The following is a 15,561-nucleotide window of genomic DNA, read 5'->3' on the forward strand; positions in this document are numbered from 1 at the left end:
ACATATATACATACATATACACATATATACATGCATATACACATATATACATGCATATACACATATATACATGCATATACACATATATACATGCATATACACATATACATGCATATACACATATATACATGCATATACACATATATACATGCATATACACATATACATGCATATACACATATATACATGCATATACACATATATACATGCATATACACATATATACATACATATACACATATATACATACATATATACATGCATATATATGCATATACGTCTTGTGCAGAGCTGCAGTCTAGGCACCGGAGGCTGGAAGCTGGACCTCAGCGAAGACTCATCTGTCCCTGGAGCCTCACAGGAATCAGTCTCATGTACTCCACTCTTCCATGACCACAACAGCAGCTGCTCAGGATACGGCCTGGTCCAGGATTATGGAAACTTTGGGATCATCTCTTCACAGGTCTTGGATCGCATCAGTGGCACTGCATAGTCTCTGAGGGCCTCGGGAAGAGTATCCCCAGGTGGAAATGGAGAATAAAGAGATTAATTAGCATAGCTGCTGTTCATAGTGTATATCAACAAGATGCAGAAACCTGTGTGGTGCACATTCATGAATCATACCGCATCATAAGTGATGCATTGTGTGTGTGCTTTACTAATAAGATAAGTCTTTAATCTAGTTTTGAATTAGTGGGAGAGTGTGTCTGAGCCTCGGACATTATCAGAGAGGCTATTCCAGAGTTTAGGAGCCATAAATGAAAAGGCTCGACCTCCTTTACTTGACTTTGCTGTTCTAGGTACTACTAGAATAAAAGAAGTAAAGTGAAATGGCCATAAACTCCAGCAAGATAAAGTCATTGTATGCTGAGCCAAAGACCTTTATTTATAAATAAAATATAATTATGGAAACTGTGTTCGTCATAACTAGGCCCACACGGCAGATTTTCTACACATATTTACTTGAGTAAATGTGTGTAAATCTATATTCATTCAGTTTTTTTATTAAATTCAGTAATATTATTGACTAATATTAAAATGTTCATCTGATTTATGTACAATGCAGTTTGTACAGTAATATTTTTGTCTTTTAGTAGAGATATTACATGAGAGACTTGCTTTGTTTACCAAATAAAGTTGGATTTGCATTGTAAACAATAAATACAAGTAAAAAAAATATATTATTTTTTTATTTCACAAATTATGGTTGTAGTTATGATACTCCCAAAATAATTCTGCAGAAATATGCAGATTTTTACCAAAATTCTCAGGAGAAATAGCAAAAAAACCTCCACAGATTTCGTCTGGCCCTAGTCATAACTGAAGTCGTTGTGTTTGCTGGCCTCAGGCATCACGCACCTGTCAGTCAGTCAGTCAGTCAGTCAGCACGTAACCTTAAAGGGTTAAACAAATAACGCACAGCACTGCTATGATTACAGAAAAGTTCGCGCTGTTATAAATTTACTTACCTTTTAATATGTTTTGGTGCTATAATAACCCGCCATTTAAAACAAATGACTGAATGTTGTGAATGAGAGGCTATAATGTAGCCGTGGTGGGATGGATTTTGGTGTGGCGCCCCGCCATGGAAGAATGCATGTAGCGGAAACCTTGCTAGGTATTCATTTGTTTGCTGATTTTTAATTGTATATGTATTATTGAAAAGTTTTTGCCATAAAAAAACAGGTTGCTGACATGGCAATTAAAGAAATGCATACTATGACAAATTCAAACATCATTCGGGAAGTGTTTGAAATAAATAAATCACAGGAGGGCCAGTAATTCTGGCTTCAACAGTGGGCTTTTCTTCTTTTGTTATTTCAGCACATCAGCTTGTCTTGAAGCGAGTGAACAGCAGTGCTATGCTCTTGGCAGGCCGCTGAAAAGAAATGCTTTTTTTAACAGTGTAGTGTAATGTCAGTCTGCTAGGGGTGAAGCGGGGGTCTGTTCACATGTGGAGCGGGTTGCGTGCGGCGCTCGGCTCTGTCTAATCACGCAGGTATCGCTGTAACCCGAGCCTCCGGCCAACAGGGCCTCCCTGTGGGCTGAAAGCGGAGCCGCAGACGCTGTTAGTGGCCGTCATTAGGGCTCCGGGGCCCCGCGGGTGCTCTGATTGCTGCGGCGGCCCCTCGTGTGCTGCTGCGGGACCCCTGCGCTCACAGCAGGAGATCATTACAGAACAGCTTTCGTGAGAGCGGAGACACCCTGAGCTAATGCAGGAAACCTGTTCGCTGGTGGTGTGCTGTTAGCTCACACACACGGACGCACAAATACACACACACACACACACACACACACACACTGTAGCAACAATAAACCTGCTGCTTCTGGACAGAGAAACACAAACGCACACACACACACACACACACACACAGTGGTGCAGCAATAAATCTGCTGCTTCTGGATAGAGAAATACACACACACAGATGTGTATACACACACACATGCGCACACACACACACACATTCATCTGCACACTCCATATATAATATGAAATATAATACGAAATACTGAAGATGTTTTGTTAAACATCACTTTTGTTCACACACACACACACACACACACACACACACACACACATACACACACACACACACACACACACACACACACACACACACACACACACACACACACACACTCACATCCACACACACTTGCACAAGGACACACTCTCGGGGTCACACTCACACTTTCTTACATACAAACACATTCACTCTCTCACACACACTCTCTCTAACACACACTTTTTCACAATCTCACACACACACACACACACACTGCAGCAACAATAAACCTGCTGCTTCTGGATAGAGAAACACACACACACACACAGTGGTGCAGCAATCAATTTGCTGCTTCTGAATAGAGAAATACACACAGATGTGTATACACACGCACACACACACACACACACACTCACATCCACACACACTTGCACAAGGACACACTCTTGGAGTCACACTCACACTTTCTTACATACAAACACATTCACTCTCACTCTCTAACACACACTTTTTCACAATCTCACTCACACACACACACACACACACACACGCACACACACACACACACACACACACACACACACACACACACACACACACACACACACACACACACACACACACACTGCAGCAACAATAAACCTGCTGCTTCTGGATAGAGAAACACACACACACAGTGGTGCAGCAATAAATCTGCTGCTTCTGAATAGAGAAATACACACAGATGTGTATACACACACACACACACACACACATTCATCTGCGCACTCTATATATAATATGAAATATAATAGGAAATACTGAAGATGTTTTGTTAAACATCACTTTTGTTCACACACACACACACACAATTATAATAATAATAATAATAATAATTATTATTATTATTATTAACTTATCTTTGCGCTCAGCCAAAACACGTTACCTGAGAACAAGTAATAGATTCAAAAAGTCGGGGAATATGTTGTTAGATAGAGACAACGAGATGAATTAAATATCACGTTTAACAAATATAATGAGATTAGATCCAGCGGTAGATCCTTGATGAACAGTCTGACGAGCTCAGCTCTCATCTGGTTAAATGACTGCCTGGAGCTCAGACGTCCACATACGCTGCAGTGCATGCCAGAGAGTGTGTGTGTGTGTGTGGTCATGTGATATGTGTTTTCAGCAGTATAGTGTGGACTGAGAGTTTTTCAGAAATGCTGGGTAAAACACCCGTGTGGGCGCGGATCGCTTTCATTCTAAAACGCCATTTTAAAACTAAAACGTACTAGTGTAAACTGGGCCTCACATGTTCACACACAAACTCGCATGTAAATCAGAATCAGAATCAGAAAGAGCTTTATTGCCAGGTGTGTTCACACATACTAGGAATTAGTTTTGGTGACAGAGCTTCTACAGTGCAACAGGATTACAGAGACAGGACAAAAAACAGATAATAAATATATATTTTTTAAAAATAGAAGTGAGTAGTGAGTGCAAATATACAGATTGACAAGTGTATGTACGTGTTTATTACTATATACAGCGTTATATGTGCAGCTGTTATGTGCAAATTGGCATGTAAAGTGTGTTGTTAAATAAGTGTATATGTGTATAAAAGTGTATAGCAAGTAGTGATGTTGGTTTCGCAATTATTATCATCAAGTGTTCATGAGATGGATTGCCTGCGGGAAGAAACTGTTTCTGTGTCGGGCTGTTCTGGTGCGCAGTGCTCTGTAGCGTCGACCAGAAGGTAAAAGTTCAAAGAGGCAGTGTGCTGGGTGTGAGGGGTCCAGAGTGATTTTGGCAGCCCTTCTGCTCGCTCTGGATAAGTACAGTTCTTGGGGAGTAGGAAGGGTTGTACCAGTGATTCACTCAGCAGTCCGAACTATTCGACGTAGTCTTTGGAGGTCGTATTTAGTAGCTGAGCTAAACCAGACAGTTATTGATGTGCAGATGACTGATTCAATGATGGAGGTGTAGAACTGTTTCAGCAGCTCCTTTGGGAGGTTAAACTTCCTCAGCTGACGAAGAAAGTACAGCCTCTGTTGAGCTTTTTTGACAATGGAGTCAATGTGAGTGTCCCACTTCAGGTCCTGAGAGATGGTGGTGCCCAGGAACCTGAATGACTCCTCTGCTGCCACAATGCTGTCCATGATGCTCAGTGGGGGGAGAGCAGGGGGGTTTCTCCTGAAGTCCACATATACACACGCCTTCACACACGTTCACACACAAACCCACACCTTCAAACACACACACAAACTCAAACCTTCACACAAATTACATATTAACACACACACACACACACCTTTACACTCACACTATATTTTTTGGCAGAAAATGATATGTGGCGCATAAAATAAAAGTAGATAGTTTTGACTTAATTTTTGATGTTTTAAACTATAATTTTGACTCAGAATGTACTCAAGAATGGTTTTGTGCTTAAATATTTCCGCTGTTTGCACAGGACAGTGTATTTTGTACCTCAGATGTGCACTTCTGTAAGTTAATGCTTTGCTGCTGTTAAAGTTACTATGTTGATAGCCATTTTCTTTGTGTTTGTGTTTAGCGGAGCTCTTTCACCAGCTCTCTCAGGCTCTGGAGGTTTTGACTGACGCTGCTGCTAAGGTAGGAAACACCTCATTTGTGCCTCAAAATGTGGCACAGTATGGTTTGGTTCGCGTCAGCTTTATCAGGATTGTCTCTCCACTGCCAAAGGGTACCAAAGGTGTTCGACAGAAAGCTGCAGTCAGCATCATTCTCAATTGAAGTTTACATATCATATGAGAAGCACTTACTAAACAAATGCTTTATACACATAAATACTTGTGTATAAATGTTCATTACTAACCTTTCTGGGAGAATCAGCACCTCCAAGTCCGAGGTTATGGTGCTCCACTTGAAAAAGGTGGTTTGCCATCTCTAGGTTGAAGTAAAGTCCTTACCTCAGGTAGAGGAGTTCAAGTATCTTGAGGTTTTGTTCACGAGTGAGGGAAGGATGGAGCGTGAGACTGACAGGCGGATTGGTGCAGCGGCAGCAGTAATGCGGTCGATGTATCGGTCTGTTATGGTAAAGAAGGAGCTGAGCTGAAAGGCAAAGCTCTCGATTTACTGGTCAATCTACGTTCCTACTCTCCCCTACGGTCATAAGCTTTGGGTCATGACTGAAAGGACAAGATCTCTGATACAAGCAGCCGAAATGAGTTTCCTTCATAGGGTGGCAGGACGCACCCTTATAGATAGGGTGAGGAGCTCTGACACCCGGGAGGAACTCAGAGTAGAGCCGCTGCTCCTCCACATCGAGAGAAGTCAGCTGAGGTGGCTCGGGCATCTGTTTCGGGTGCCTCCTGGATGCCTACCTAGGGAGGTGTTCCAGGCATGTCCCACCGGAAGGAGGCCTCAGGGAAGACCCAGGACACACTGCAGGGACTATATCTCTCGGCTGGTCTGGGAACGCTTCTGGATCCTCCGGAGGAGCTGGAGGAAGTGTCAAGGGAGTGGGAAGTCTGGGGTTCTCTCATAAGGCTGCTGCCCCCGCGACCCGGCCCCGGAAAAGCAGGAGAAAATGAATGAATGAATGAATGCTAACCTTTCTATGAACAGGATTCGATTATAGCTGCAGATCAATGATAATGTCTGTAATTATATAAAATAAATAAATAAATGCAACATATATGAACACATACAAAGACTTACAGTGTCTGAAATGTTACCAATTACAAATAAAAAATAGCCAAAACTTACAATTAGGCTATATTTGGGTTCATAAGTGATACGAAACTTATGCAGTCAGTACAAACCTCTCATCTTTATTCTTCACCAGCACGTGTACAGTTAACATCTTCTTAGAGAGGAATTCCTTCATTCCCGGTTCATAATAGTTCAAAAGGTGATGATCAAAGTTAAACATGGGAGTTTGGTCATGGTTTAGGTTGCTGAAAGAATCATTTGCTCCTTTGTTTTTTCGTGCTTCACTCTCACACTTGTCCACTTCTTAAAGGATGTCAGAAGCACTTCAATAATCACGTGCACGTTTTTATTATGAGCTTAAGAAGTTCGTAATTTCATATATAGAGGTGCGGCGAACGCAAGCGAACTCACTAGAGAAGGTGAAACCGCTCATGCTATTAGATGACCAGGTAAACAACGACAGGACACGGCAGATTCTGCTCTTCTTCTTGGCTTTGTAGTTGTTCATCAAGACGTTGACAATGTTTGTTTGAGGGTCGACCATGGCTCGTCATTATATGTATATATTATCACGGTGTAACGTCTCGGCTGTGTATTTAAAAATGGCACTTCCTTTGTTTTCATTCTCCTGCTTGTTGTTGTATGCGCTAGTGATGTGTCTCTGTAAACCAATAGCGTTCAGCTGTGCATCTAGCTCCGCCTCTGGTACCCTTTTGTTGTGCTAGGTACTCTTGGAAAGGGACCTTATGGCCCATTTCCACTGAGTGGTATAGTACGGCACCGTTCGGTATGCTTTTATGGCCGTTTCCACTGGGTATCTAAAAGCATACCATACCGTACCACTTTTTGGTCACCCTTTGCAATGGGTACCAAAAGGGCGGAGCTAGATGCGCAGCTAAACGCTATTGGTGTACAGAGATACGTCATTCGCTCACACAACAAGCCAGAATGAAAACAAAGGAACCACCATGTTTTAAATACACGGCCAAGACATTACACTGTAATAATATATACATATAATAACGAGCCATGGTCGACCCGGGCTCAAACAAACCTTGTCGTCGTCTTGATGAACAGCCTCAAAGCCAAGAAGAAGAGCAGATTTTACCCTGTACCCTGTAGTTTTTTGCGAGCCACTCTAAAGCGCGAGCGGTTTCGGTTTCTTGCTTGCTCTCGCTGTGTGTCTATATTTGAAATAACAAACTTCTTGAGCTGATGATAATAACGTGTGCTTGATTATTGACGTGATTTTGAAACTCAATTTTTTCAGAAACTGACAAACGTGAGATTGACACCGAAAAAACAAAGGAGAAACTGGAAAAAAAAGAGCAAATTATTTTTTCAGCAAACATAAATAAACAGCCTTGTTTAACTAGTATTATCACCTTTTGGACTATTATGAACTCTGTATGATGGAATTACTCTCTAACAGAGGCTACATGTGCTGCTGAAGATTACAGACACAGATGAGAGGTTTGCTCTGACTGTGGGCTATATTTCGTGTTGTTTTTGAACCTAAATAAGGACTAAATGTCTGCTGTGTGTAGTTTTTCTGTAATTGGTAACACATTGGAGACTGTAAAGGTCTGTATGTTTCACATATGTTCATTTATTTATTTATTTATTTATGTAATTGCAGATGTTACAGTAGGCTATTTCGCACTGTCATTGATCTGCAGTCATAATCAGATATTGTTAATAGAAAAGTTAGTAACATGTATACAGTATTTATATGTATAAAGCATCTGTGTTGTGAGAAGTGCTTCTCATATGATAACGACCTGTACAGCTTTATTGTAGACATTTATTTTCTCGAGCGAAAATGACATTGACTGAAACTTTCTGTCGTACACCACGCCCACCAAAAGAGTACCATTGGTACCCTTTTAGCAGTGGAAACGCAAGCCTGATAAAGGTGACCCGTATCGTACTGTACTGTACCACTCAGTGGAAATGGGCCATAAAAGTGATACAGTACGGTTCGCTTTGAAAGCAGTGGTACAGTACGCTTCTCAGTTAAACAGCCATAGAAGCGCACCAAACCATACCGGACCGTACTACTCAGTGGAAACAAGCCAGCAAAGCGTACTGAACCGTACCGTACCAAACCGAACCGTAATGTACCATACCATACCACTAAGTGGGAATGGGCCATTACTAGAGGTCTTTCTGTGTGCATAATAAAACACTACACACATTCACACTGACTTCAGATCAGATCTCATGCTCCTTTACCTCACTGTCCACTATGCACTCCACAGTCCTTCATTTGTTATAATTATTGCCATGGTGTTTTAAGATTAGTTTTCTTGTCTATAAATTGTTAAAATGAGACTTTCTTAAATATTCCTTTTTTTATGGCTGCAGGATTTATACTAAAGAATTAAATTATAATTATAAGTATCTGGATTTCAGTTGTTTTTGGCTTGTTGTAATGCGTGTTTTGTTCGATTTTTCAGTCAGTTAGTCATCTTGAGGAAACTCATGTTCAGTTGATTATTTGTTTTTATCCTTTCAGGCTGCATATGACAAGGTCCGAGCGGCAAAAAAACAAGCAGAGGAGAGAAACAGAAAACTTGATGACAAGAGGAAGAAGATTAAACTCGGTAAGTTGTCTTTCATTTCTGCTCAGTTACATTGTTCCTAATCCAAATATCTAAAACTTCTTAACTCAAGCAACATTTTCTACACAAGAAAACATTTATGACTTGATTTAGAAAAATAGTTTTTATCTTTTAAACGAGCAAAACTATAATAATAACTTTGTTTTTAGATTATTTTTAGGGTCTTTAATATTCTTAAATTTCAAAAACAAAATTTTAGACCCGTGTCATTTTAAACGGGTCTTAAATTTCCTGTCAACACTGATCCAATCACTAACAATCCATCTCAATAAAACCTTCACATTTTTAATTATTATTTCAGTTTTTATTGCAATTCACAACATCTGTTAGACATTTTACAGCAAATACTTCAAATTGTACTCCCTAATCAAGAATTCCTCATGACATTAACAGAGCAATATATCCAATTATACAAAAACTATTTACAGAAGAAACAGGGAGCGCACATAATATTGATAAGTAGGTATGGAACTAAAGCCGGCAGCCAGCTCTCTGCAACTCTCACATTAAGCTAAGCAGGGCTGCGCCCGGTCAGTACCTGGATGGGAGACCACATGGGAAAGCTGGGTTGCTGCTGGAAGTGGTGTTAGTGAGACCATGCGGTCTGTGTGGGTACTAACGATCCAGTATATTGATGGGGACTCTATACTAGTTAGTGAGCGCCGTCTTTCGGATGAGACGTTAAACCGAGGCCCTGACTCTCTGTGGTCATTAAAAATCCCATGATGTTGGCGCCAGTGGTGTAGTGGTAAGTGCGTCGACACATGCCTTCCCTTGCTCACGGCGACACGGGTTCGATTCCCACCTGGTGGTCCAATGCCGATCCTTCCCCTCTCTCTGCTCCACACACTTCTCTGTCAATACTCTCTACTGTCCTATCAATTAAATATAAAAACCCGAAAAAAAAAATCCCAGGATGTCCTTTGAAAAAGAGTAGGGGTTTAACCCTGGCCATTGGCCTCTGTCCATCGTGGCCTCCTAACTATCCCCATATTATAATTGGCTTCATCATCAGTCAGCTGGTGTGACCAAATCCATTTGGACTAAAAGCCAACAAACATATATTTTTGATTATTCAAGCAGATTGTCATTTACATCATGATGAATATACTTTTAACAATGTTAAACAATGTTAAAAGCATTTTTTTGTAAAGAAACATTATATATTTTTTTTAAATTATTTTTTTCGGGGTTTTCACCTTTATTAGATAGGACAGTAGAGAGTATTGACAGGAAAGCATGGGGAGCAGAGAGAGGGAAAGGATCAGCATAGGACCGCGAAGTGAAATCCAACTCAAGTCGTCGTGAGCACCGGAGTGCATGTGTCGACGCACTAACCACTACACCACTGGCGCCGACAAGAAACTTTGTGTTTGACACAATATTTTAAATATTTTGCTTAGAAATAACTACATTTCTGTTTCCCCAACCAGACCATAAAAGATCTTTAGTATTTAGCACTGAAAAAGTCAAAAATTTTATTTATAATGGTCCTAAAATTTCCTCATAAAAGTCTTAAAGGGGATTGTTACGGCCCAAAACTCAACACTGGCTCGAACAACAACAACCAATGTTTGAGCCGAACATATGAAAGACACAGACGACTGAATTAATAAATTGACGATCCGTCAACACTCTTTAATTCACAGAAATAATAAACAAAACCTTAACAAATCAAAAATCAAGTAGACAGGTAGGGCAGCTAAGGAAACAGGTCTCTGACTATACTGTTTTTAAATGGACAGATCTCACCTACAACTCCCACAAAAGGAATAAAAAACAGAGTCTTCCGGGCCACTGCTTACCTTCACTAAACTATATAAATACCAAAACGTGACTATGAAAAATAATCCACTACCTGCTATAAAAACAAACTATCAAAATAAACAAACTAGTTAACAAAAGGTTAACAATAACAAAATTCTAAGGAGAGCGGCGTGTAGATGGATCGCCTGGCATGCGGAGCACCGCCAGCCAGACCGCCTGAGCGCAAGCCACCACTGAACTGCGAGAAAGCAAGAGTCAGAGAGAGAGAGACTGAACCGCCATTGCTGTCAGCCTTATGTACTGGGAATCCCCCGTGACGTCACGGGCGTCATCCAATCCTAGACAAGCCGGGTAGGAAACTCCTCCTATAACTCAAGCGCAACAAGCACAAATCCGCAACAAATAAATATGAATTAAATAAAATGCAGACCCACGTAACAGGGATCTATTATGTAAAAATCACCTTTCTAAGGGGTTTAAACACAGTCGTGTGCAACAGTCTGAAAATATCCAACTTCTAATAATAAAAATTAATTAATTGTATTTGTTCTAATCAGACTTGATCAAAACAGTCTGCAGAAACACTTTGATTGACATTCTCCCTTTGTACGTGTCATCAGACGGGGAAAGCCCCGCCCACTAGTGACCATCTCTCCCTTATTAGAATTGAACGATGGTTATGCTGACACACATGCGTCTGTAGCTCTGCCCACTTCTGAAAAGAGCGCAATCTCATTTGAATTTTAAGCGACAGGCACCAAAACAGCACAATTCAACGTCATTCACACTACGAGCTAGAGGTCCGCGGGACCTGACCAGATTTCTTGCTGCGCCGGAATAAATTTCCGAATAAAGCGCGGGAGCGGTCAGTAACTGGTGAAATTTTGGACGGGAACAGGCGGTCTAACAATATCACTCCTGAGCGAGCGAGCACGCGTATGTATGTATGTGTGTGAATGAGAGAGCGTGTTTAGCTTGTTTGTTGCTGTCTATTTGTGTGTGTGTGTGTGCGTATGTGTGCGCGAATGAGAGAGCGAGCTTTGCGCTGTCTGTGTGTGTCTGTGTGTGTCTGTGTGTGTCTGTGTGTGTATGTGTGTGTGTGTGTGTGTGTGTGTGTGAATGAGAAAGCGAGCTTTGTGCTGTCTGTGTGTGTCTGTCTGTCTGTCTGTGTGTGTGTGTGTGTGTGTGTGTGTGTGTGTGTGTGAATGAGAGAGCGAGCTTTGTGCTGTCTGTGTGTGTGTGTGTGTGTGTGCGCAAATGAGAGAGCGAGCTTTGTGCTGTCTGTCTGTGTGTGTGTCTGTGTGTGTGTGTGTGTGTGTGTGTGTGTGAATGAGAGAGCGAGCTTTGTGCTGTCTGTGTTTGCGTGTGTGTGAATGAGAGAGAGAGCGTGATGCTGCCTGTATGTGTGTGTCACATGCTTAGTGCTTATATGTGTGTGTGTTTATACAGACAGCTTGTTATAGGGTGTCTGGACTCTGTATAGCTAGGTGGTTTTCGGTTTTGTTCTCCCCCTCGAAAACGGGCTGAAAACGGGGCGGGTCAGGCAGCGGGACAACAAATGCTGAATATAAGCGGGAGCGGTTGGGTTCGAACTAAAACCTGGCTGGAGCGGGATTCAAAATTTAGTCCCGCGCAGATCTCTACTACGAGCGACTCACAGCAGCAAAGTGACAAGCGACGGTTCATTTCAACAGAAAGTGAGCGACTTCCATCAACGCTAGTGACAGCAACCGCTGGCGACCAGGTGGACGTGTGGAGCAACGCTACAAAATTGAGAAACCTTTATGCAAATGAAGAGCGACTTTCTTGAGCGACTGCCAATAGGAGCACCAGTTGAGCTCACGTGATCCTCTCTCAGCTCGTTCAGACACTGGTTGTATTCTCCGGCTGTAAACCTACACCGACCTGTGTTTGCAGCAGGTTGCCACCCAGAGCGACAGGCAGCTGCAAAGTCGCTGCTAGTGTGTATGAGGCATTAGGTTTAAAGTCTAAAAGGGTCACTTTACGAGAGTTATAAAATATAATCTGTGTGATATTTTAAGCTGCAACTTCACACACACATTCCAGGGACATCAGAGACGCCTTGACATCTTGCCCTGATTTTATTTACTCCACTAGCAGAAAATTGTTGCTTGTTTTAAGGAGAAACTCGCTTAATTTTGACTCTTTTTTGCTGTGTATTATAGAAATGGGTTTAAATATGGATTAAATGTAATGATACTGTGTGTGTTCTGCAGATTTGGAGGCGCGTGAACGGCGGGCAGACAATGTAAAAGCAGAAGAGGTTAAAATCACACGTACATTAGAAGAAGAGGTGAGAAGTGCAGTTTTAAAAATGCATATAAACAGTTGAAGTCAATAGGCTATATGCACATGGACTTTTATTTTACAGACAGCCAGGCCCAGGGCTTCCGGTGAATTGTCATCCTATATAAAATTGCTGCATTTAGATCTGATTTCTTAAAAAAACAGCGATCTTCTCTGCCTGTCTGAGATACGATATAAAGTGGGTATCAGACCAAACAAGAAGCACTGCATTAAATTATATTTTTCCACGTCAATGTCCCCAGTATTTTCAGTGGAAATTACCCCAGTATTTTCTGCGCTAGCCTGCTGCTAATGACGGTCCCTGCAGTTAAACGGTCTTTCGTCTTTTTTTACATTTCAACAACCAAATGGATGCTGAAATCTATTTCACTGATTATATTTGAATTGCATTACAACATTGATGCTGTAAAAGAAACATTGGCTGTTTCTCAATTCCAAGAACGCAGAGAACGAACTTGGGTTCTTGTGGAGACCGGCCTTGCCAGGTGACCTGAGATATATCCAGCTGCAGAACCGCAGAACCACACACGTTTCAGGCACACAGTCTAGCACACACGATTTAGGCAAACCATATATGGTAACTAACTAACTCCTTAGAAGCATTATCGCCACCTATTGAATTTCACAAATATGGTTTCCTATTTCAGTCATTATTATTATATCGTAACGATCATTTGAACATCTCTGCAGTTTCTGAACTCAAATTATGTAAATAAAAATAATTGTTTAAAGACACTTATGACTTTATTCACATGTCCACATACACAAAGAAAGCATAATAGACCGTCTAATTGTAGGATTAAGTGCAATAAACTAATTCAGGATCTTAATATTATCATACTTGGTGAAAATCACTGTTGTAAAATATAAAAAGCAAACAATAATGTGTCAAATTAAAATGAATTACTATAGTTAATCATTCAAACAATATATAATATAGTTATAAACTGATTATCTGATTATAAACTACTATCTTTTACTAAACTGTCACAGCTGTTATATATATATATATATATATATATATATATATATATATATATATATATATATATATATATATATATATATATATATATATACTTATTTTTTATTAAATATTAATAGTTAATTTGTTTCTATTGCTAAATTTTGGTTTAAAAACAATATATTGCTTACTAAAATTATTACAGTATTTTATGTGAGAAATCATTAATTAAAAAGTTATTAGAAAATTGAGCAAATACACACTATTACATCGCTTGAGTAAAATATTAATATAGTGTTATACATTTATTACATGTAAAAGATTTTTATTACATATGATGTATTATTGCCTTTATTAACTTGCTATTATTTCCTTCATTATGAATGAATCCATTATATAAATTAAACCTGTCCAATTTAGATCTTTCAGCAAGGCCAGCAAACGAGTATCTGCGATATTTACTCTGTCAGATAATAACGACTGATCATCTATGATGACTGACAGAAAACTGTTCAGTCTATTATATTGAATGGCGATCGGAAACAGCGCTCCACATTCGCCCGTCTCGATCGCAATATTTGTGAAATAAAGTAAAGTAAACACTATTGTTTACTGTGTACAATATTTATTAACCACATATATCAAAATATATCGATGACGAGGTCTAAGAAGACGTTAATAACATTAACATCCGTCGTAACCATATATGGTTTGCCTAGATTGTGTGTGCCAGATTGTGTGTGCCTAAAACGTGTGTGGTTCTGCGGGCCTGCAGGTGGATATTATTGGGTGACCTCGAAAGAACAAACTCGAGAGACCACGAGAACAGAGAACGCGTCCTGTCAGGAATCTTCCTGATCGTTCTTCCTGATGGTCATTTTTAATGCCTTTACGCATTTTTAATAGAGAGTTATTTAAACATTACAGCATTCATAAAACGATTTATTGTTTTTCCCCTTTTCAGCAGATATACTCTGCATAAAAACATTATAAATAAACGTTGCACAATATAAATAAAAGATTTTAATATGAATTTCAGCAAATAAACACCCTTAATGTGTTAATTCCTTTATTAAGATGTCCACAGTAATGTTTACTTTCACCACTTCATTCAGGGAAACTCCTGAGGTAAATAAGTGATATCTCTGAACTTTAATAATAAATCTAAATAAAATGATGCGCTTCCCATTTCCAGTCGCAATGACTTCTGGGACTTCTAGAGCGAGTTCTCTGCTCAAGTCTGCATCAGTGCGTCCTTGATATCAAGAACACATCCGGGAAGTTTCACGTGTCCTCTGTTCTTGTGGTCTTGAGTATTGGAACTGAACTTTGGTAGCTGATGATGATGTTACAGGAGAACACGAGGACGCAAGACCGTTGAAGAACGCATATTGAGAAACAGAATAGTCACATTAAGCTTTCACTGGAAGTTCATCATTGGCTGAAAAACACGAGCTGTGCATATAGACCATTATTCGCCCTCCTGTGCAATATTTTTTCTTCTGTTCAATATTTCCCAAATGATGTTTAACAGAGCAGGAAATTTTTCTCAGTATTTCCTATAATATTTATTTCGGTAACACTTTATTTTGTTGGTCCATTTAAGTATTAGTAGACTGTGTGCTTAATATCTGCTGATACTGCTGCTTTTAACAGACATTTAACTGGCTATAAGAAGCTTTGCAAGTACATGTCA

At 40.1% G+C, this 15,561-nt stretch overlaps 1 protein-coding gene across 1 annotated transcript in view; it reads left to right on the forward strand.

Annotated features, from left to right (window-relative positions):
- The window catches only part of dnajc17 (DnaJ (Hsp40) homolog, subfamily C, member 17), a 98,964-nt gene that overhangs the window by 9,953 nt on the left and 73,450 nt on the right, over positions 1 to 15,561 (forward strand). Inside the window, exons 3-5 of the mRNA XM_056476758.1 lie at positions 5,062 to 5,120; positions 8,701 to 8,788; positions 12,811 to 12,887. Coding sequence (XP_056332733.1) covers positions 5,062 to 5,120; positions 8,701 to 8,788; positions 12,811 to 12,887 — 224 coding nt within the window. The remainder of the gene's footprint in view (positions 1 to 5,061; positions 5,121 to 8,700; positions 8,789 to 12,810; positions 12,888 to 15,561) is intronic.

Source organism: Danio aesculapii, chromosome 17 (assembly GCF_903798145.1).
Source record: "Danio aesculapii chromosome 17, fDanAes4.1, whole genome shotgun sequence".
Taxonomy (NCBI): Eukaryota; Metazoa; Chordata; class Actinopteri; order Cypriniformes; family Danionidae; genus Danio; species Danio aesculapii.